This window comes from Paralichthys olivaceus, chromosome 11 (assembly GCF_024713975.1).
Source record: "Paralichthys olivaceus isolate ysfri-2021 chromosome 11, ASM2471397v2, whole genome shotgun sequence".
In the NCBI taxonomy this organism is placed as follows: Eukaryota; Metazoa; Chordata; class Actinopteri; order Pleuronectiformes; family Paralichthyidae; genus Paralichthys; species Paralichthys olivaceus.
In genome coordinates this window covers 1,540,001-1,554,306 of record NC_091103.1, presented here as the reverse complement: position 1 = coordinate 1,554,306, position 14,306 = coordinate 1,540,001, and the positions used below count along the sequence as shown (strand labels likewise).

Sequence of the window (14,306 nt, the reverse complement as noted above, 5' to 3'; positions counted from 1 at the left end):
AAACATGACCAACTTGTTTAGTTTAATCAAGTTTGACTTTGATCTGGTTTTGATCTGTCTTTGAGTCAAACTGAGTTTTTTTTTTGTGAAGTGAATTCAATACGCTTCCGTTCTGTTCTGTGTAAAATGCCAGAAAGTTTTAACAAAAACCACAACAATCCAATTTAAGATTAGAAAATCTTTATGCACTTTGCACGACTTAATTTAAAGAAGCTCAAAGATAAATTCATCTGTGTTGACTCTGGTGTAAAAAATGTCTCCGTCAGGCACCGGTGCTGCTGAAAACAGGCGTCCAAATCTTTACCGAGACATTTAAAACAAAAAAACATTTGAGTCAATTGAAACATTTTTACTTTAAGCAACTTTTCAAAAACCAGCCCAGGTTCCATCTGCGTCTGGGAGGTGATTTATTTTTACTTCTTAATATTCCTCATGAATGACTGAGTGAAACGTGTTCGTTCAGTCATCTCGACACGTCAGAAGACAAATGACATTTGTAACAACGGTAAAAAAATCAACAACTCTTGGACCGTGACAGTATTTTGTTAAAAGACGTTTTAGCTATAGCAGCCTGACAGGAACGTTAGAAAAGCCCCATGAAAACAGCAGCTGCACCCCATTGGATGCTGGGTAATGTAGTCTCTACATAAATAAACAATTAAGGCATGAAATTAAATTTAAAAAAATCTACAGCTGATAATATTAAACAACATTAAACAAAAGAGATGTCAACTAAAAAACAGTCAGAAATGAAATGGTTACACACAGTTTAGGTCATAAATATCAGGGACAGGTGTAAGTCAGTAATTCAGAGTCAGAGGGAACTGAAAAAATATTCTCCAAAGATCAACGCTACAGTTACAGACGACAAAAAACCTTTTTAAACTTTTGAACTTTGTCAGTTTTAAGATGCACAGGACCGGACCGAGTTTCAAAAAGTGAATCTGATCATGTGATGTGATTCATATGTTAACGTGCATTTTAACTTAGCAAATTAAATCTAAGAGCTTTTTAATTTCGTATATGATTGAATTTAATACAACCATTCTTCTAAAGATGTAAAATCATTAGGGACAATTATTCTTTAAGTTAATGTATTTATTATCTTTGAAATAACATTTGACCAGAAGTCCCAGTTGTATAAAACAATATAATAAATCACTTGATGTGGCCGTTCAACTTTTCATTTAAATCATAACTAACAGTTAAGTTTACAGCAGCCAAGAGAAAATATTCAAGATTAAATTTAAGGCTTTTCAGTAACTTCGGAGGCAAATAAATTTAACAAGACATGTTTTTATATCCGTGTTTTAAACACACAGCGTTTAACATGCTGGTGTTACAGGACAGGTTCTCACCACAGCAGTCAGAGAGCGGAGCAGAGAAACGTGTGATGATCTGAGACGATGTTGAGCCCGAAATCTTTCACAACTCTTTAAATCACTGAACAGAAAGTGAAGCCTCGTTCTGTGAGGGTGGTTCAGACAACAGACACAGTCAGGGTCACTCGTGGTGAAAGACGATGTAGAGTGCGACCTCTCGTCGACAGTCAGTCGTCACAACGACTACAAAACTCCAAGCAGGTCGAGTGGTGGGACCTGCACAGAAATCACGGTTGCGTCATCTGAACTTGGCAGAGATCTGACATCTAGATCCAAGAGTCGATGCTTTGATCTGAATCAGTCCAATGATGGACACGTGGAGGCAGGACTGACTCCACGCTGTGTTTCTCTACACGAAGGTCTGACTGTCGACCTGTTGGACGAAGACGTTGGAGTGTTAGAGGTAGTCATCCTCGCTGGACGGCTCGTCCTCGTCGTAGTTGTATTTGCGGGGGTAATAGTTGCTGGGGCCTTCGCCGGGGTCGTCGCTGCTGGCGGCCGAACTCTCCCCAGAGACCTTTGACCCTTGGGAGCTAGCAGAAGGACTGCGGCTCATCCTCCACAGCTGGTGGGCGAAGGTCCGCCCCCAGCTGCAGTGCTGGCCTATAGGGCGCAAGTGCCGGATGAGCTCAGCGGCCTCCCGCCAGTAAGAAGTTCACTTGCTGTGGCCCCGCCCGGAGCGCTGCTTGTTCATGGTGGTCAGCATCTGACTGATGTAAGAGGTCAGCAGGTCGTCCATCTTGTAACCCTGCAGTTGTCATGGAAACATGATAGACAGGATGAACGCCCTGTTCCTGGAAGACTTGACCTCATTTGGTGTTTTGACGATGGTGAACACATCACACTGTGTGTGTGTGTGTGTGTGTGTGTGTGTGTGTGTGTGTGTGTGTGTGTGTGTGTGTGTGTGTGTGTGTGTGTGTGTGTGTGTGTCCTACCAGTGAGGTCTCACACAGCAGTTTGCTTCCTCTGACCAGGTTGCCGATGGTGATGTGGAAGTAGGTGTTGCCACTGCTCCAGTTGGAGATCTTGGTGAAGGGGTGTGTGGTCAGGACGTCCTGCACAAACACACAAACACACACACACACACACACACAGACACACACACACACACACACACACACACACACACACACAGTTAAACCTTGATAATCTCGTGGTTAAAGAAAGTCCATGATGTCCATTGTGGGTTTACGTCCATTCAACCATCATCTTGTCTCTGGTGAACTTGGACTGATTCAAACACAGACCTTGGTCTTGGGGTCGATGAGACTGACTCCATGTTTGTTGATGGCGATCAGCAGGATCTCTGGGTAGTTGGGTTCTGTGGTTTGCTAAAGACAAGAAACAGATTGTCTGAACATCCGCTGATCATTTATCATATGTTATGTTATGTTATGTGCTTTATATTGAATGTTAGACGGATGACTTTATGTGTGTTTACCTTGACCTCGAAGAAGGCGGAGCCAAAGGTCGGCCATTTGTAGATAATCTTCAGAAACATCAGTTTGGCCTCTTCCCTGGATTTACCGGCCTGTTTGTTGAAGTACGCCACCACAGACTGTAACACACACACGCAGGTTTAATCATTGATTAATTTAAACCACGTCTTGATTCAGAGCAAAGATTAATGACGGTAAAGAATTAACATCTAGTACGTAAATAACAATTAATTTGTTCATTTTTAAATCTAAGCAAGCTGAATATTTCTTTAACGTTTGTACGAGGAAGCTTTATTATTTTGTGTATAATAATTAATTACAATAGGTAATAAATCATGCAAAAGTATAAATTACACATCATTTGACTAATTTAAAAGTATTTAAAAGTATTTAATATCAGTTTTGTTTGGAGTTTTGCAGATTTACTCTTTTCCAGTCATCCGGTGACATCTGACGAATCAGGTCCTGGGGAACCAGCTCCCGAAGCATTTTGGGAATTGTAGGAAAGTGAGATTTGTCGTCTTCAAACTTGACGCGGTAGATGAGCGCTGCCAATTGGAAAACCTCTTCTCGTGAACACTTGTGGTAGCCACGCAAGTATTTAGGAAGCTCCTGATATAAATACATTGATATCACAATGGTACAGTTCAAGTGAAGTCGTAATACCAATCATTTCTAATCAGAGATGATAATTGTGTTGAATTTAAAAAACAGTGAGTATAATTGAAGTACTGTCTCCTGAGACCGACCTGGTAGTAGTGGAAGATGGAGTCGGCGAAGGAGTCCTTCCCTGGAACGGTGCTGGTCCACAGCTTCTTCATGAAGAACACCTGATAAGTCAGAGAGGGGACAATACCTGCGGGACAAGAATCATACAAGTGATTAACCTTCAAACCAAAAAATAAAAGTCGTGATGTTTTTGTTTGAGCTATTTCAATACTTAGTTTTGTACGTCGAGCAAACCTGAATAAACATGACGAGCAACTGTCTGGTGACACGTCAGGTTTGTTCAGTGTGTTAAGAACAAGACAAACAAACGCTGAAGTTGATCTGAAAACATTTCTACAGACGTAAAACAGAAGCTGCAACCAACCGTCCTTCGCCGGTCGAGATTTCTTGATCCAGTCTGTTAAATGTCGGACGAAGTCAAAGAAGAAATCTCCCTCTGGGACACTGATCACCTGCAGAACACAGTGAATAAAGGTTTCCAACAGAAATGACTTCAGATCGTGTCTTAACATAAAAGTCATGCAACTGAAAGAAGTTTCCAGACAAACCTAAAAATATATATTTTTGAAATAAGAGGAACATAAGAATATGTGTGTGGGATTGTTAAGATAAAAACAGATCTGAGGACTCAAGTAACAACAGAAGATGAAGACACAGAAAAGGGCAAGGAGAAGAAAACACATTAAACAATTCAACTTTTCTTTTTTGGGAAATTAAACAACATCTGAGAGGAGCAAAGTGATTTAACCAAAACTTTTAGGGAAGTTTAATATCCGTCCTATCATCTCCACCCTGACCTGGATAACCTGCTTTAACCAGGCAGCGACAGGTTTCTAACGTTTAACTCGTTGACCTCTGACCTTGTCTGAGATCTTCACGAAGAGGCTGAATCCTTCAGGAGATTTGAGCAGCAGCCGGGTGGAAATGTTCTGACAGAAATCCTTGGCTTTGGTGCTGGACTCCACCTCGAACGCCTGCAGGTTTCAGACAAACACTGAAACACTCGGTACAAACCGTCTCATATTTGATCTTCGTCTGTGTGTCGTACCTCGTCTGTATCGTCGGGGAAATAGACTTTGTGGAAGATCTGTGTTGTTTTATGTTGGATGGCCTCCACCTCCACCAGGTGAGGGGGATACTTCCTGGATCCGTTACTGTTACCACGACGACAAGGACAAATTAAAGGTATTGTGGTTCATGGAAAATGAAAAAGTTTTCAGCTTCAAATAGTTTACACCTGTTTTCTGACCTGTGAGTATTGATTGTGATTTAAATTCTCAAAATCAAATTCAAAGTGTGGACCTTAACTTATAGATGCAGGACATCGACTGGAAGTTTTAAACTTCAATGTCCAACACAAATATTTGACTCGTTTTTCAACGTGTTGTGTTTTACGCTCGTATTTGTAGGAGACGAGGATTTAAGGTAAATTCAGAAGATCTTTCCTCGAGCATCCTTTACACAGTCAAACATACATCACTCAAACATACATCACTCAAACATACAAGTGCCAACGAGCAAAACACATTTTTAAGTTAAATCAAGTAAAATAATTTATGTTAAAAAAGAGAAATTCAACATCCTGCCTCTTAGTTGTTTTTAAAACCATCCTAAACATTAACCAGACATATGATGCACGTTTCCCTGAAAACAGAGTCGGAGTGTTGTTCTACCGTAGAGCTTTGTGCAGCCTCTGCATACAGTCTCCAGACAGCGGGTGATGTCTCTTCGACTGCAGGAAGCGCTGGATGTGAGGCAGCAGCACGTTACTGGGAGGAAACAGACCAGTGCACAACCACAGCAGCTCCCAGCCTTTCTCCTCACTGTACCTGCAGGAGAACACAACTCGCAGTCAGCCGCTGCAGAAACAAACCTGCAGAGACCTGGACCGTTTTAGAAAAATGAACCTCATTGTTTTAAATCCACGTGTAATAATACTTTGTGTGTGTGTCACTGTTTGCAAGGTTCTCTGTCGATTCTTTGTGCAAGTGTGAAGCGTGAAGCTCAGACTTGATGTAGTGATGGCGTCGGTTTACTCACTTGACGTGGTTGTCAGTCAGCTGTTTGAGGATCTGACAGTAGATCTCGTCCTTCAGAGGTTCGGCCTTCAGCGCTCCCTCAAAGATCTGGTCCGTCAACTCGTTGACCGAGCGCGTCCGTTTGGACGGGTAGTCGCCCATGTACTTCATCATAGGTGGAACAAACGTCAAGGAACAAAACAACCTGCTGAGTTTATTATAAATATAAAAATATATAATATCAATTACAGAATGTAGATGAATATACAAACATGTTGCTATGGTAACAAACGCTACAAGCCAAACCTGTAAAGAACAGATTTTGCCAAAGTTATAGATGAAAACATTTATAGATTAAAAGATCCGTCGGACACGAATGAAATACATTCACTGTAATTAATTATCTTTAGTATTAACTTAACATTATTTCAGCCACGTTTGGTATCGTAGTTAGTTAGTAAGTTTTTGTAGCTTTAACTAAGTTAAGTTTTGCTTTTTGTATCAAATGCAAAAATATTTTCAAATAATTTTGTAAAATAAAACAATATAAAAAGTAATAAAACACGACACATCAGCTGTGTTAGGGTTGGTCCACTTATACAGGTTCAACACTGTGAGGTAAAGTGAAGCCCGATCACGTTCCGTCATCATCAGGCCACAGAAACCGTCTCTGTTTGAAGGATATCGATGAAGGACATGCAGGCGTCCTGACTCAGCTCCTCGTGGTTGATCACCTTCTTCAGCAGCGGCTGTTTGAGCGGCTCTCTGGTGCAGCTCCACAGTTTGTCCTTCCCACGATTCTTAGTGACCATCACTCTGCTCAGGGTGTGTTTGGGAGGAGGCCTGAAAGAAGCAGGTTCAAACAGAGTTTGGTGGATTTGTTACTGCTGCAGCTCTTCTGGCGCAGGGAGCAGAGGATCATGGGTAATATTCGGTGTTCAGTTCAGTGAGACGACACAGTCGGAGCTCAACACGTTGATACACTTTGTTTTTTCTATGAAACCTCTTGGACACAGAACGTTTCCAGACTAAACTGCTTCTGTGTAAGTGTGTGTGCGTGTGTGTGTGTGTGTGTGTGTGTACCTGAAGTAGTCGTAGGAGAACTCCTCCAGTGTGTAGGGTTTCGTTCTGTCGTCACTCTCGGGCATGACGAGCTGTGAAACACGAACCGACTCCTGCCGCTGGTCCGGTGTCATGGTGACCAGCGCCTGATTGGTTGGATGACATCAGATTACGTCAGAATCAACAGTCACTGTCAGTCAGAATAACAATGTGTTTCCCTGTAATGATTCATCAGAGATTGTTGAGACCCTGATGTTTTGTCTCTGTTTGTTCTTCACCAGCTTCAACAGATAAAGTTATTTTGCTGTTTGGGAAAATTATGAGAATTTAGTCTTGAACAGCTTCCTGTGTTTCCACTTTGTTTAATGTCTTTACATTTAGATGTTATTTACTTTCAGACATTTCATTTCCTCTCACCACTATTTCCTGCGGCGGTCGAGCCATCGTGGGCAGGACATAGATGCAGTCAGCTGGGAAATCTCCTCTTTGATTGGTTCGTTCGTTGATGCCGTGCGCCCAACCAGAGTTGAGGACCTGCTCGCCGGTGTCCTGGTCCAACAGGATCAAGTCTCCCTTCAGGAAGCTGAGGAACGTTGACTCCTCCCCAGCTGCAGCAACAACAGACAAAGAGCAGCTTTACTATTCATTTCTTGGATTTTGAACAAAATAAAACCTTCCTCTCAGGACCTACTGGGGTTGGGGTTGTCTTGTAGCGCGACCACAAACTTTGACCTCTTCCTCAGGCCCTCCAGGAAGGTCACCACCAGGTCACGGATGTCTTCTGCGTTGTTGGAGGTGAACGTGTACTCGTCACCTTTGATGGTCGCTAGTGTGAAACTCTGACCCTGCAACTTTCCTCCGCTGAAACATAAAATGTGCTCATTGACACACAGCGACACATTCATGCATTTTCTGATTTGGAACAACGTCACTTGTGAGTATCGTGCAAATCTAAATAAATCTTTGTGAAATAAAACTAATTTAAAAAGAAAGAACGTTTCCTGACCTGACAGATAAATGTATGGTTCTTTGAGAATTAGGCATAAAAAGAAAGTGTTTCATGATTAAAGTAAACCTCAGTAGATGATGGAACAGTGAACAGAGCGCTCCACAATCAAACTCTAATCTATTTACTAATTCCCTCTGTGAAGAGACTACAGCTCCCAGCATGCCTCACCTGCTGCTGGACACTGCAGTGATTTCTGGGAAGGAGAGTTCTAAAAGGACCTGTTCCTGCTCGTCTACAAAATAAACTCCGGTCCAGTTGACGGCTACGATCAGGTCGTTTTTAGGTAGACTGGGACCTGAGAGGAGGAAGAGGAGGAGGAGGAAGAGGAGGAGGAGGAGAGAGGTTTCAGACAAATGAATATGTGCTGAGTGTTAAGATTCCTACGACTTAAGTGTGATTGTTATATATTATAATATATAAATCATAATTATCATAGAGCTATCTTAGCTACACTTCTGATCGGTTGTGGCTGGATGTGATCAGATTTGTAGAAGAGGTCATAGACGTCACCTGAGAACTTGAACGCTTCGTAGAAACGAGAGAAGAGCAGAGGCCACTTGTGACGAGCGAAGTCGACCACTTCCTCCTTCACCTTCTGAGGGTCGAACCTCTTCTGGGTGTAGATGCCCTGAGCAGAGCGAGGAGGGGGAGGGATTATTGTCATGGCTCGAAAAGGAAGAGAATCAAGAGAATTGTTCATTTCCTCCGATGTAAATTCAAACCTACTCCAGCACATGTAACATCTCAGCCACATCTAGAGCTCTTTGAAAACTGTTCAGAGAAAATGTAAAAACCGTCCTGCTCGGGTTATTTAAGCAAATCGATAATATTGGTGTTAATACTGGATTTTATTTGAGATGCAGGAGCCACAAGTTTGTTCCTTTGCTCGTTTTTATGGTCCGGACCAAAATGTCGGACCGACACACTCGTGATTTGTTAAAAACAGCAGGTTTCTGTCTGGATGAATACGCAGGGACTACATGGACCGACATTGATCCACTGATCAGCACCTTTTTGTGGGCAGCCATGATGAAATGAGCCCATTTCTCCACCGTCCTGGAGGTGCAGATCTCTCGGTCTGGGATGTAGGAGGGAATGAGGCTGAGCAGCCGCTCCAGAAGGATCTCTGAGCCGTAGTCGACGTAATACTGCTGAGAGGCCAGTTCTGCCAGGTCCTCCTGAGGACACAGAGCCAGATGGACCAAGTTACATTAACTTCATGGACAGACATGACAATCAATATTCTCACCCAGATTCACAAAAGGTCAAATAAAGAACAAAACCAGTTGCAGTCACCCTGTCGCAGCGGTATTCTCCAAACTTGACGCCCCTCACAGTTTGTTGGTAGATGAGGTTGGTGGCGACCAGGTCGTCGCCGGGGCAGTGCCATGGCGTGAAAATCTCCTTCCTGAAGAACAGCCTCCAGGGGGCGTTCCTCTCCTGGGCCCCCTGCTCCTTCGCATACTGCTCACACTGCGACACGGCGTCCATCACATGGTCGTTCCCACTGCCCAAAGAGGAAACCTGCAGGAGGACGAGACGCATTTACAACAATGACTGTTTGATTTCCTTCACCAGTGAAAATCATTTGAAATGTTTATAACGACTTCTTCATCAAGTCTTTGGTGTTGAAGGTAAAAGCAGGTTTAAGTTGAAGATCCTCTCGGGTGTGTTTGTGCATCTACCTTGTCAAACAGAGCAATGTAGAGTGAGAACCCGAAGCGGTCTCGCAGGTTGATCTTGTCCGACAGGGCGATGCAGAGCTCCTTGGCCGTGGTGGCTGAGTCTGTCAGCAGCGTTTTGGTCGTGCCGTCCATGAACGTCACCGGCAGCATGATGGGCTTCTTCGACTTGGTGGCCTTGACGTAAACAAGCTTTTGTTGATTAGTATTCAAACACAGCGACGTCTGTTTGTTACAGTTAATTAGAAACATATCGCTGCTTCTGCTCCGTCACTTGAACGGTTCCTCAGACCTGGAACAAAAACTACTGTGATTACTAAAACTTCAAAATCGTCTTTTCAAACTCTACCTGAAAAACTTGACCCCTGACCTGCAGTGTGTGTGTGTGTGTGTGTGTGTGTGTGTGTGTGTGTGTGTGTGCACCTGCAGCTCCAGCCAGGACGGAGGTTGTGTCCTCGTCCCATTAGCAAATGTCCGTCTCAGTCTCTCTTCACAGTACGGAGCGTAACCCGGTGGACCGCTGCTGATGAAGTTCCTCAGGTACTGTGAGTTCAACAACACACTTCATGTAAAGATTAATTCACACACACAGAAAACAATACAACACACAGGTGTCTGTGAACACACAGAAGGATCAGGGTCACTGATGGAAACTAATGTTCTGACCTTGACAAACTTTTCTGTCGGGGCGAAGCAGCCGACGCAAAGAGAGACGAGGATCCAGCCACGAGCGTGAGAACTCTTAGACGGGTTCTGACTGAGCTGCTTACAGATCTGACAATAGATCTCATCCCTGACACACACACACACACACACACACACACACACACACACACACACACACACACACACAGTTATATTTGATGTATTGACAGATACAGGTAGTGTGTGTGTGTGTGTGTCAGTGTTTACCTCAGCGCTGGTCTCAGGATCCCGTTCCCGATGATGAAGTGAAGTTTCTCCAGGTTCGACGTCGGCCGGTCCTCCAGCATGCTGTTACCATGGACACCGTACTCCCCATCATTGAGGCGCTTGGTGACCTGTGAGGCATCGAACAGTAAAATTTCTAAATCTCCGACAAACACATTCCATAATCGTCGCTCTTCTCTTTCTCCATCTCTCACCTCCTCAGTGATCTTGGATTTCTTCTTCAGCGTGAGCGACACCAGCTTGTGTCGGACGCTGTTCTTCTTGTGGCTGTCGGACTGAGGCGTCTGAAAGACCAAACAAGAGACGGCTCATGGACCAATCAGAGATGATCCTGCACAGATGATACGCTGATGGAAGAGACTTATGTGTTCCAGACTCAAACTCGATGAATCGTGTCCTCTTGCTCACCTCCCCCTCCCCCTGCAGCGCCTGCAGCTCCCTCTTGTACGTCTTTTTTCCCAGCGTCTCGTAGATCTTGGTCATGACGGGGATCTTCTCGCTTCCGTCGCTGATGGCCGTGTGGTACTTGGGCTCCGGCAGATCTCCCATGAACCTCAGCACTGTGATCCACACCGCCAGAGCAGCCTGAGCCGGGACATGGAGGATTCATGGAGTTTGTCAGAGGAAATAATCAATATTCAAATCACTGTTTGAACAAAGACTGTGCATCGGTTCTAGAGTGTTTGACAGTTTTTCATTTCCACAGACGGGAAGTTCCTGATTGAGTTCTATTATCTTATTTGTAGTTTTTTCCTGTACTGTACCAGCTGGTCTCCCTCGTCGTCGTGGAAGAGCAGCGGCTGTTTGAGAGGTCGTCGGACGTAGGTGTGTGTGGTGGTGCCCTGGAAGTAGGTGGCGGCATACTTGGCGAACTTGTACTCCGACAAATCTTCCTCATCATCATCCTCAGGCAGAGGAAGAGCTTCGTCCAGATCCTCCACCTCCAGCTCTTGATGGCTTCGCTCCAGGTCCTGAGGAGGAGACAGAGTTTCAGTCACAGACAACACTTTTTAAATGTCAGACAACTCTCTAGACTTTTAAGTGTTTTAAGTTAAATTCTTACAATATGTTTTTATAACTAAAGATTTTTCAGTGAAGTTACAGCAACATTAATTTCTCTTCACCTCAAAGCCGGCAGGAGCTTGTCCCTCCTGCCCAGGGAATGAGTTTGTTGTCCCCAGGAAGCCGAACATCTTGTCCACCATGTCTGAGTCGTTGACGGGCTCCAAACGAGCTTTCTCCATCTGCTCCACCATCTCCTTCTTCCTCCGAGCCTCCTCCTTCTCCTTCTTCTCCCGTTCGGCATCCTCTTTGGCCAGCTGGGCCAGACGCTCCTACAAAATAAAGTGCAACATTCCTTTAGGTATAAAGTGGATTTCCCTGCAGGACAAAGAATCATTATCTCAAATACGTCCATAAGAAAAAGCAGACATGATGTGTAGTCACAGACGTAAACCGGGATTATAAAAATGTCTGTAAATGTCAGAGTTCCTCGTTGAACTCTCACCTGGTGTTTGCGTTCCGCCTCAGCCTTCGCTTTCTTCGCAGACATCTGGTTCCTCAGTTTGGTTTCTTCAGCCAGACGCATCTTCTCAGCCTCCAGCCTCCTGCGGTACTGAAGGAGATGATCAAAAATGTGAAACATAAAATTTAAAATATACATATAACAAAAAACAAGGGAGGATTCAGATAAGAATGACAATTTAAGAAATATATAGGACTATCAAGAAAATATAATATCTATGAGAAATAAAAGAATGCATAAAACCTGGATATTTGAATGCTTTTTACTTATAATGTTACTTGTGGATTAAGATAAAATATTCAGATATTCAAATTTTTAAATAATCTATATTGTAGCTGATTAATGCAGAACTCATTCTATATTTATTTAACAGTTCAATTCAATTTAATTAACTGTTTAATATGTCAAATGTTCATCTATAAAGTTAATACAGCTGTTAATTAATAGAGCTGTAAAGTCGATATTACTGAGAAACATCTGGATATAAAGTAAATAAAAGGTAATTAAGTCAAATCTTTTCTAAATTAGATACAAAATGTGAGAACGTTTTATACCGAAGGGAGAAAATTGGCAGTAAAATCCACTTCACTTATTCTTTATCTAGTAAAGGAATTAATACAAATTAAATACTAAATGTATTTCTCTGTGGAAATTGTTACCAATCTTTTTTTTTCAGTGGACATTTGCCAAAGTAAAAAAATTAAAAAGATAAAGTGCAGCAGAAGAAAGAAACAGAAAATGTCCCTCTGTGTCTCCACCTCTCCCTTCAGCCTCTTGTAGAGCCGGCGGGCGATCATGCCTCTGGTGTAGGCCTGGATGGTGATGACGGCCCACAGCCTGTGCCTGAACGCCAGGCGCACTAAGTAGCCCCGGCAGCGGCCCTGGAAGCCCGTGATGCGCTGACGGGCCACGTGATAGGACGCACACAGCTTCCTGGAACGAACCAGAGCCTGCAGGCGAGAGAAGCCGGCTCGCATCTGAAGAGAGAAGAGAGGGAAGCGAGACTGTGACTGAACGACTTCACCCGTGTGCTGCATCACGGATCACCATCGTCCTGACATAGTAAAGACCTGAAGACACTTTTCTAGATTCAAACACGTTCGTGTGATGAGTGGTAAACACAGAGTGGATCCTCACAGCTCCATAGTTCTTCCTGCAGTGATATCCTCTCCACGTTTTCTGGATCAACACAGCCGACTTCCTCATCTTCAGGAAGTTCGACCTGACGACATGAGATTGATCTCATCAGTGGATACAGAGAGACACGTGGACATATTCAAAGACTGGACTTCAGACCCACCTGTCCTTGAAACCTCGGACCACCTTCTGGATGAGGATGACCTTGTCAGTGATGGCCTTGTCTCTCTCGATCTCCAGCAGCATGTCGTGATGATCCTACGCAGAGAGAGAGAACTGATGAATAACACGTGCAAACACTAAATACTGTTTCTGCTGCGTCATTAGTTTGGTTCAAATACCCCCCCACGACTCACCCCCTCTATTTTTTAACTCTGTTATTATCAGTTATTTATTGACATGAACTATAACAGAAGCTGTTATTTGATTTCCTGCTGCTCGCACTAATCCATGTCTGTTGATCCGTTGCCTCTGACAAACGTTTAAACATTTTGACTGTGAATTTTGAAAATGTCCTTCTCCGGATAAATTGAGTTGAATTAAACTTAAACTTCAGCATTTTCCCTGACAGGCTTTAATCTGGCAGCTTGTTAATGTGACATATATGTGAACACAAACATCTGAAGCTCCGTGTCCTCCTGTTGTGATCTGTCCATCTGACCTCTGACCTGACCACATCCTGTCGGGGAAGTGTGGGCACTGCCCCACCTTCACCCCGCTGCACTCTCTCTGCTGTGCTGCTTCCTGTCCAGCTGAGCCATGAGGCCTGAGAGAGACGAGCCTTAAAAACCTGAAAACTTTATATGCACGGAGACAGATCCGCAGCTGCAGTAAGATGTTATCGAGTGTTTGTTATCTGGAGGATAAAATAAAAACGAGTTTCAGTCAGTCGAGCCCCTTAAAGTCAACCACTCAGAGGTTTTTCATCAAAGTCAATGAACTGTTGTCTGGAAAAACAAGAAAAATGTTTTTATCTGAAATAAAAAATATATAAAAATCCTTCATTAATGAAATGGGTTCCTCCTGACACGTCCTTCACACCAAACCAACCAACAAACACACGGGGGTGAAAACACAACCTCCTCCGTGGTGCTAAATACTCTCAGTAAATAAATACAAAATAAAAACTTCAAGAACATGAAAACTGAGTTAAATGTCAAACATTGTCGTCCACAAAATCTGAAACTCCTCACGTCTGCTGGTCACTTGTTGAGTCACGATGACAATATGAACAACGAGCTGCGAACACACAACGTTTCACCAGAGAGGAGCGGTTCACTCTGTCACCGAGGAACAAAGTGCTGAGCTCTGGTTCTCAGGACACGGTCACCATGGCAACCAGCTAACGGATGTGCCTTACCACTGACCTCAGGGGGACATCTGCCCTCACATG

The 14,306-nt window shown here is 43.6% G+C and overlaps 1 protein-coding gene across 11 annotated transcripts in view; it reads right to left on the bottom strand.

Moving 5' to 3' along the window:
- Positions 1 to 163: 163 nt before the first annotated feature.
- Positions 164 to 14,306, bottom strand: part of myo7aa (myosin VIIAa) — a 31,583-nt gene continuing 17,440 nt past the window's right edge. For 6 of the 11 annotated variants that reach the window (XM_069533802.1, XM_069533803.1, XM_069533808.1 and 3 more), the window contains 30 exons: positions 13,077 to 13,171; positions 12,914 to 12,998; positions 12,535 to 12,753; positions 11,759 to 11,866; positions 11,376 to 11,585; positions 11,016 to 11,222; positions 10,660 to 10,836; positions 10,234 to 10,535; positions 9,988 to 10,114; positions 9,745 to 9,864; positions 9,325 to 9,498; positions 8,936 to 9,163; positions 8,650 to 8,817; positions 8,150 to 8,267; positions 7,808 to 7,934; positions 7,322 to 7,491; positions 7,048 to 7,238; positions 6,652 to 6,776; positions 6,254 to 6,411; positions 5,591 to 5,744; positions 5,224 to 5,379; positions 4,599 to 4,704; positions 4,411 to 4,524; positions 3,915 to 4,002; positions 3,571 to 3,677; positions 3,248 to 3,433; positions 2,824 to 2,940; positions 2,630 to 2,713; positions 2,318 to 2,437; positions 164 to 2,130 (listed from right to left, as the gene is read on the bottom strand). In XM_069533802.1, the coding sequence (XP_069389903.1) occupies positions 2,038 to 2,130; positions 2,318 to 2,437; positions 2,630 to 2,713; positions 2,824 to 2,940; positions 3,248 to 3,433; positions 3,571 to 3,677; positions 3,915 to 4,002; positions 4,411 to 4,524; positions 4,599 to 4,704; positions 5,224 to 5,379; positions 5,591 to 5,744; positions 6,254 to 6,411; positions 6,652 to 6,776; positions 7,048 to 7,238; positions 7,322 to 7,491; positions 7,808 to 7,934; positions 8,150 to 8,267; positions 8,650 to 8,817; positions 8,936 to 9,163; positions 9,325 to 9,498; positions 9,745 to 9,864; positions 9,988 to 10,114; positions 10,234 to 10,535; positions 10,660 to 10,836; positions 11,016 to 11,222; positions 11,376 to 11,585; positions 11,759 to 11,866; positions 12,535 to 12,753; positions 12,914 to 12,998; positions 13,077 to 13,171 (4,434 nt within the window). In that variant the 3' untranslated portion in view covers positions 164 to 2,037. The remainder of the gene's footprint in view (positions 2,131 to 2,317; positions 2,438 to 2,629; positions 2,714 to 2,823; positions 2,941 to 3,247; positions 3,434 to 3,570; positions 3,678 to 3,914; positions 4,003 to 4,410; positions 4,525 to 4,598; positions 4,705 to 5,223; positions 5,380 to 5,590; positions 5,745 to 6,253; positions 6,412 to 6,651; positions 6,777 to 7,047; positions 7,239 to 7,321; positions 7,492 to 7,807; positions 7,935 to 8,149; positions 8,268 to 8,649; positions 8,818 to 8,935; positions 9,164 to 9,324; positions 9,499 to 9,744; positions 9,865 to 9,987; positions 10,115 to 10,233; positions 10,536 to 10,659; positions 10,837 to 11,015; positions 11,223 to 11,375; positions 11,586 to 11,758; positions 11,867 to 12,534; positions 12,754 to 12,913; positions 12,999 to 13,076; positions 13,172 to 14,306) is intronic. The other 5 variants (XM_069533804.1, XM_069533812.1, XM_069533805.1 and 2 more) reach the window with 1 other exon arrangement.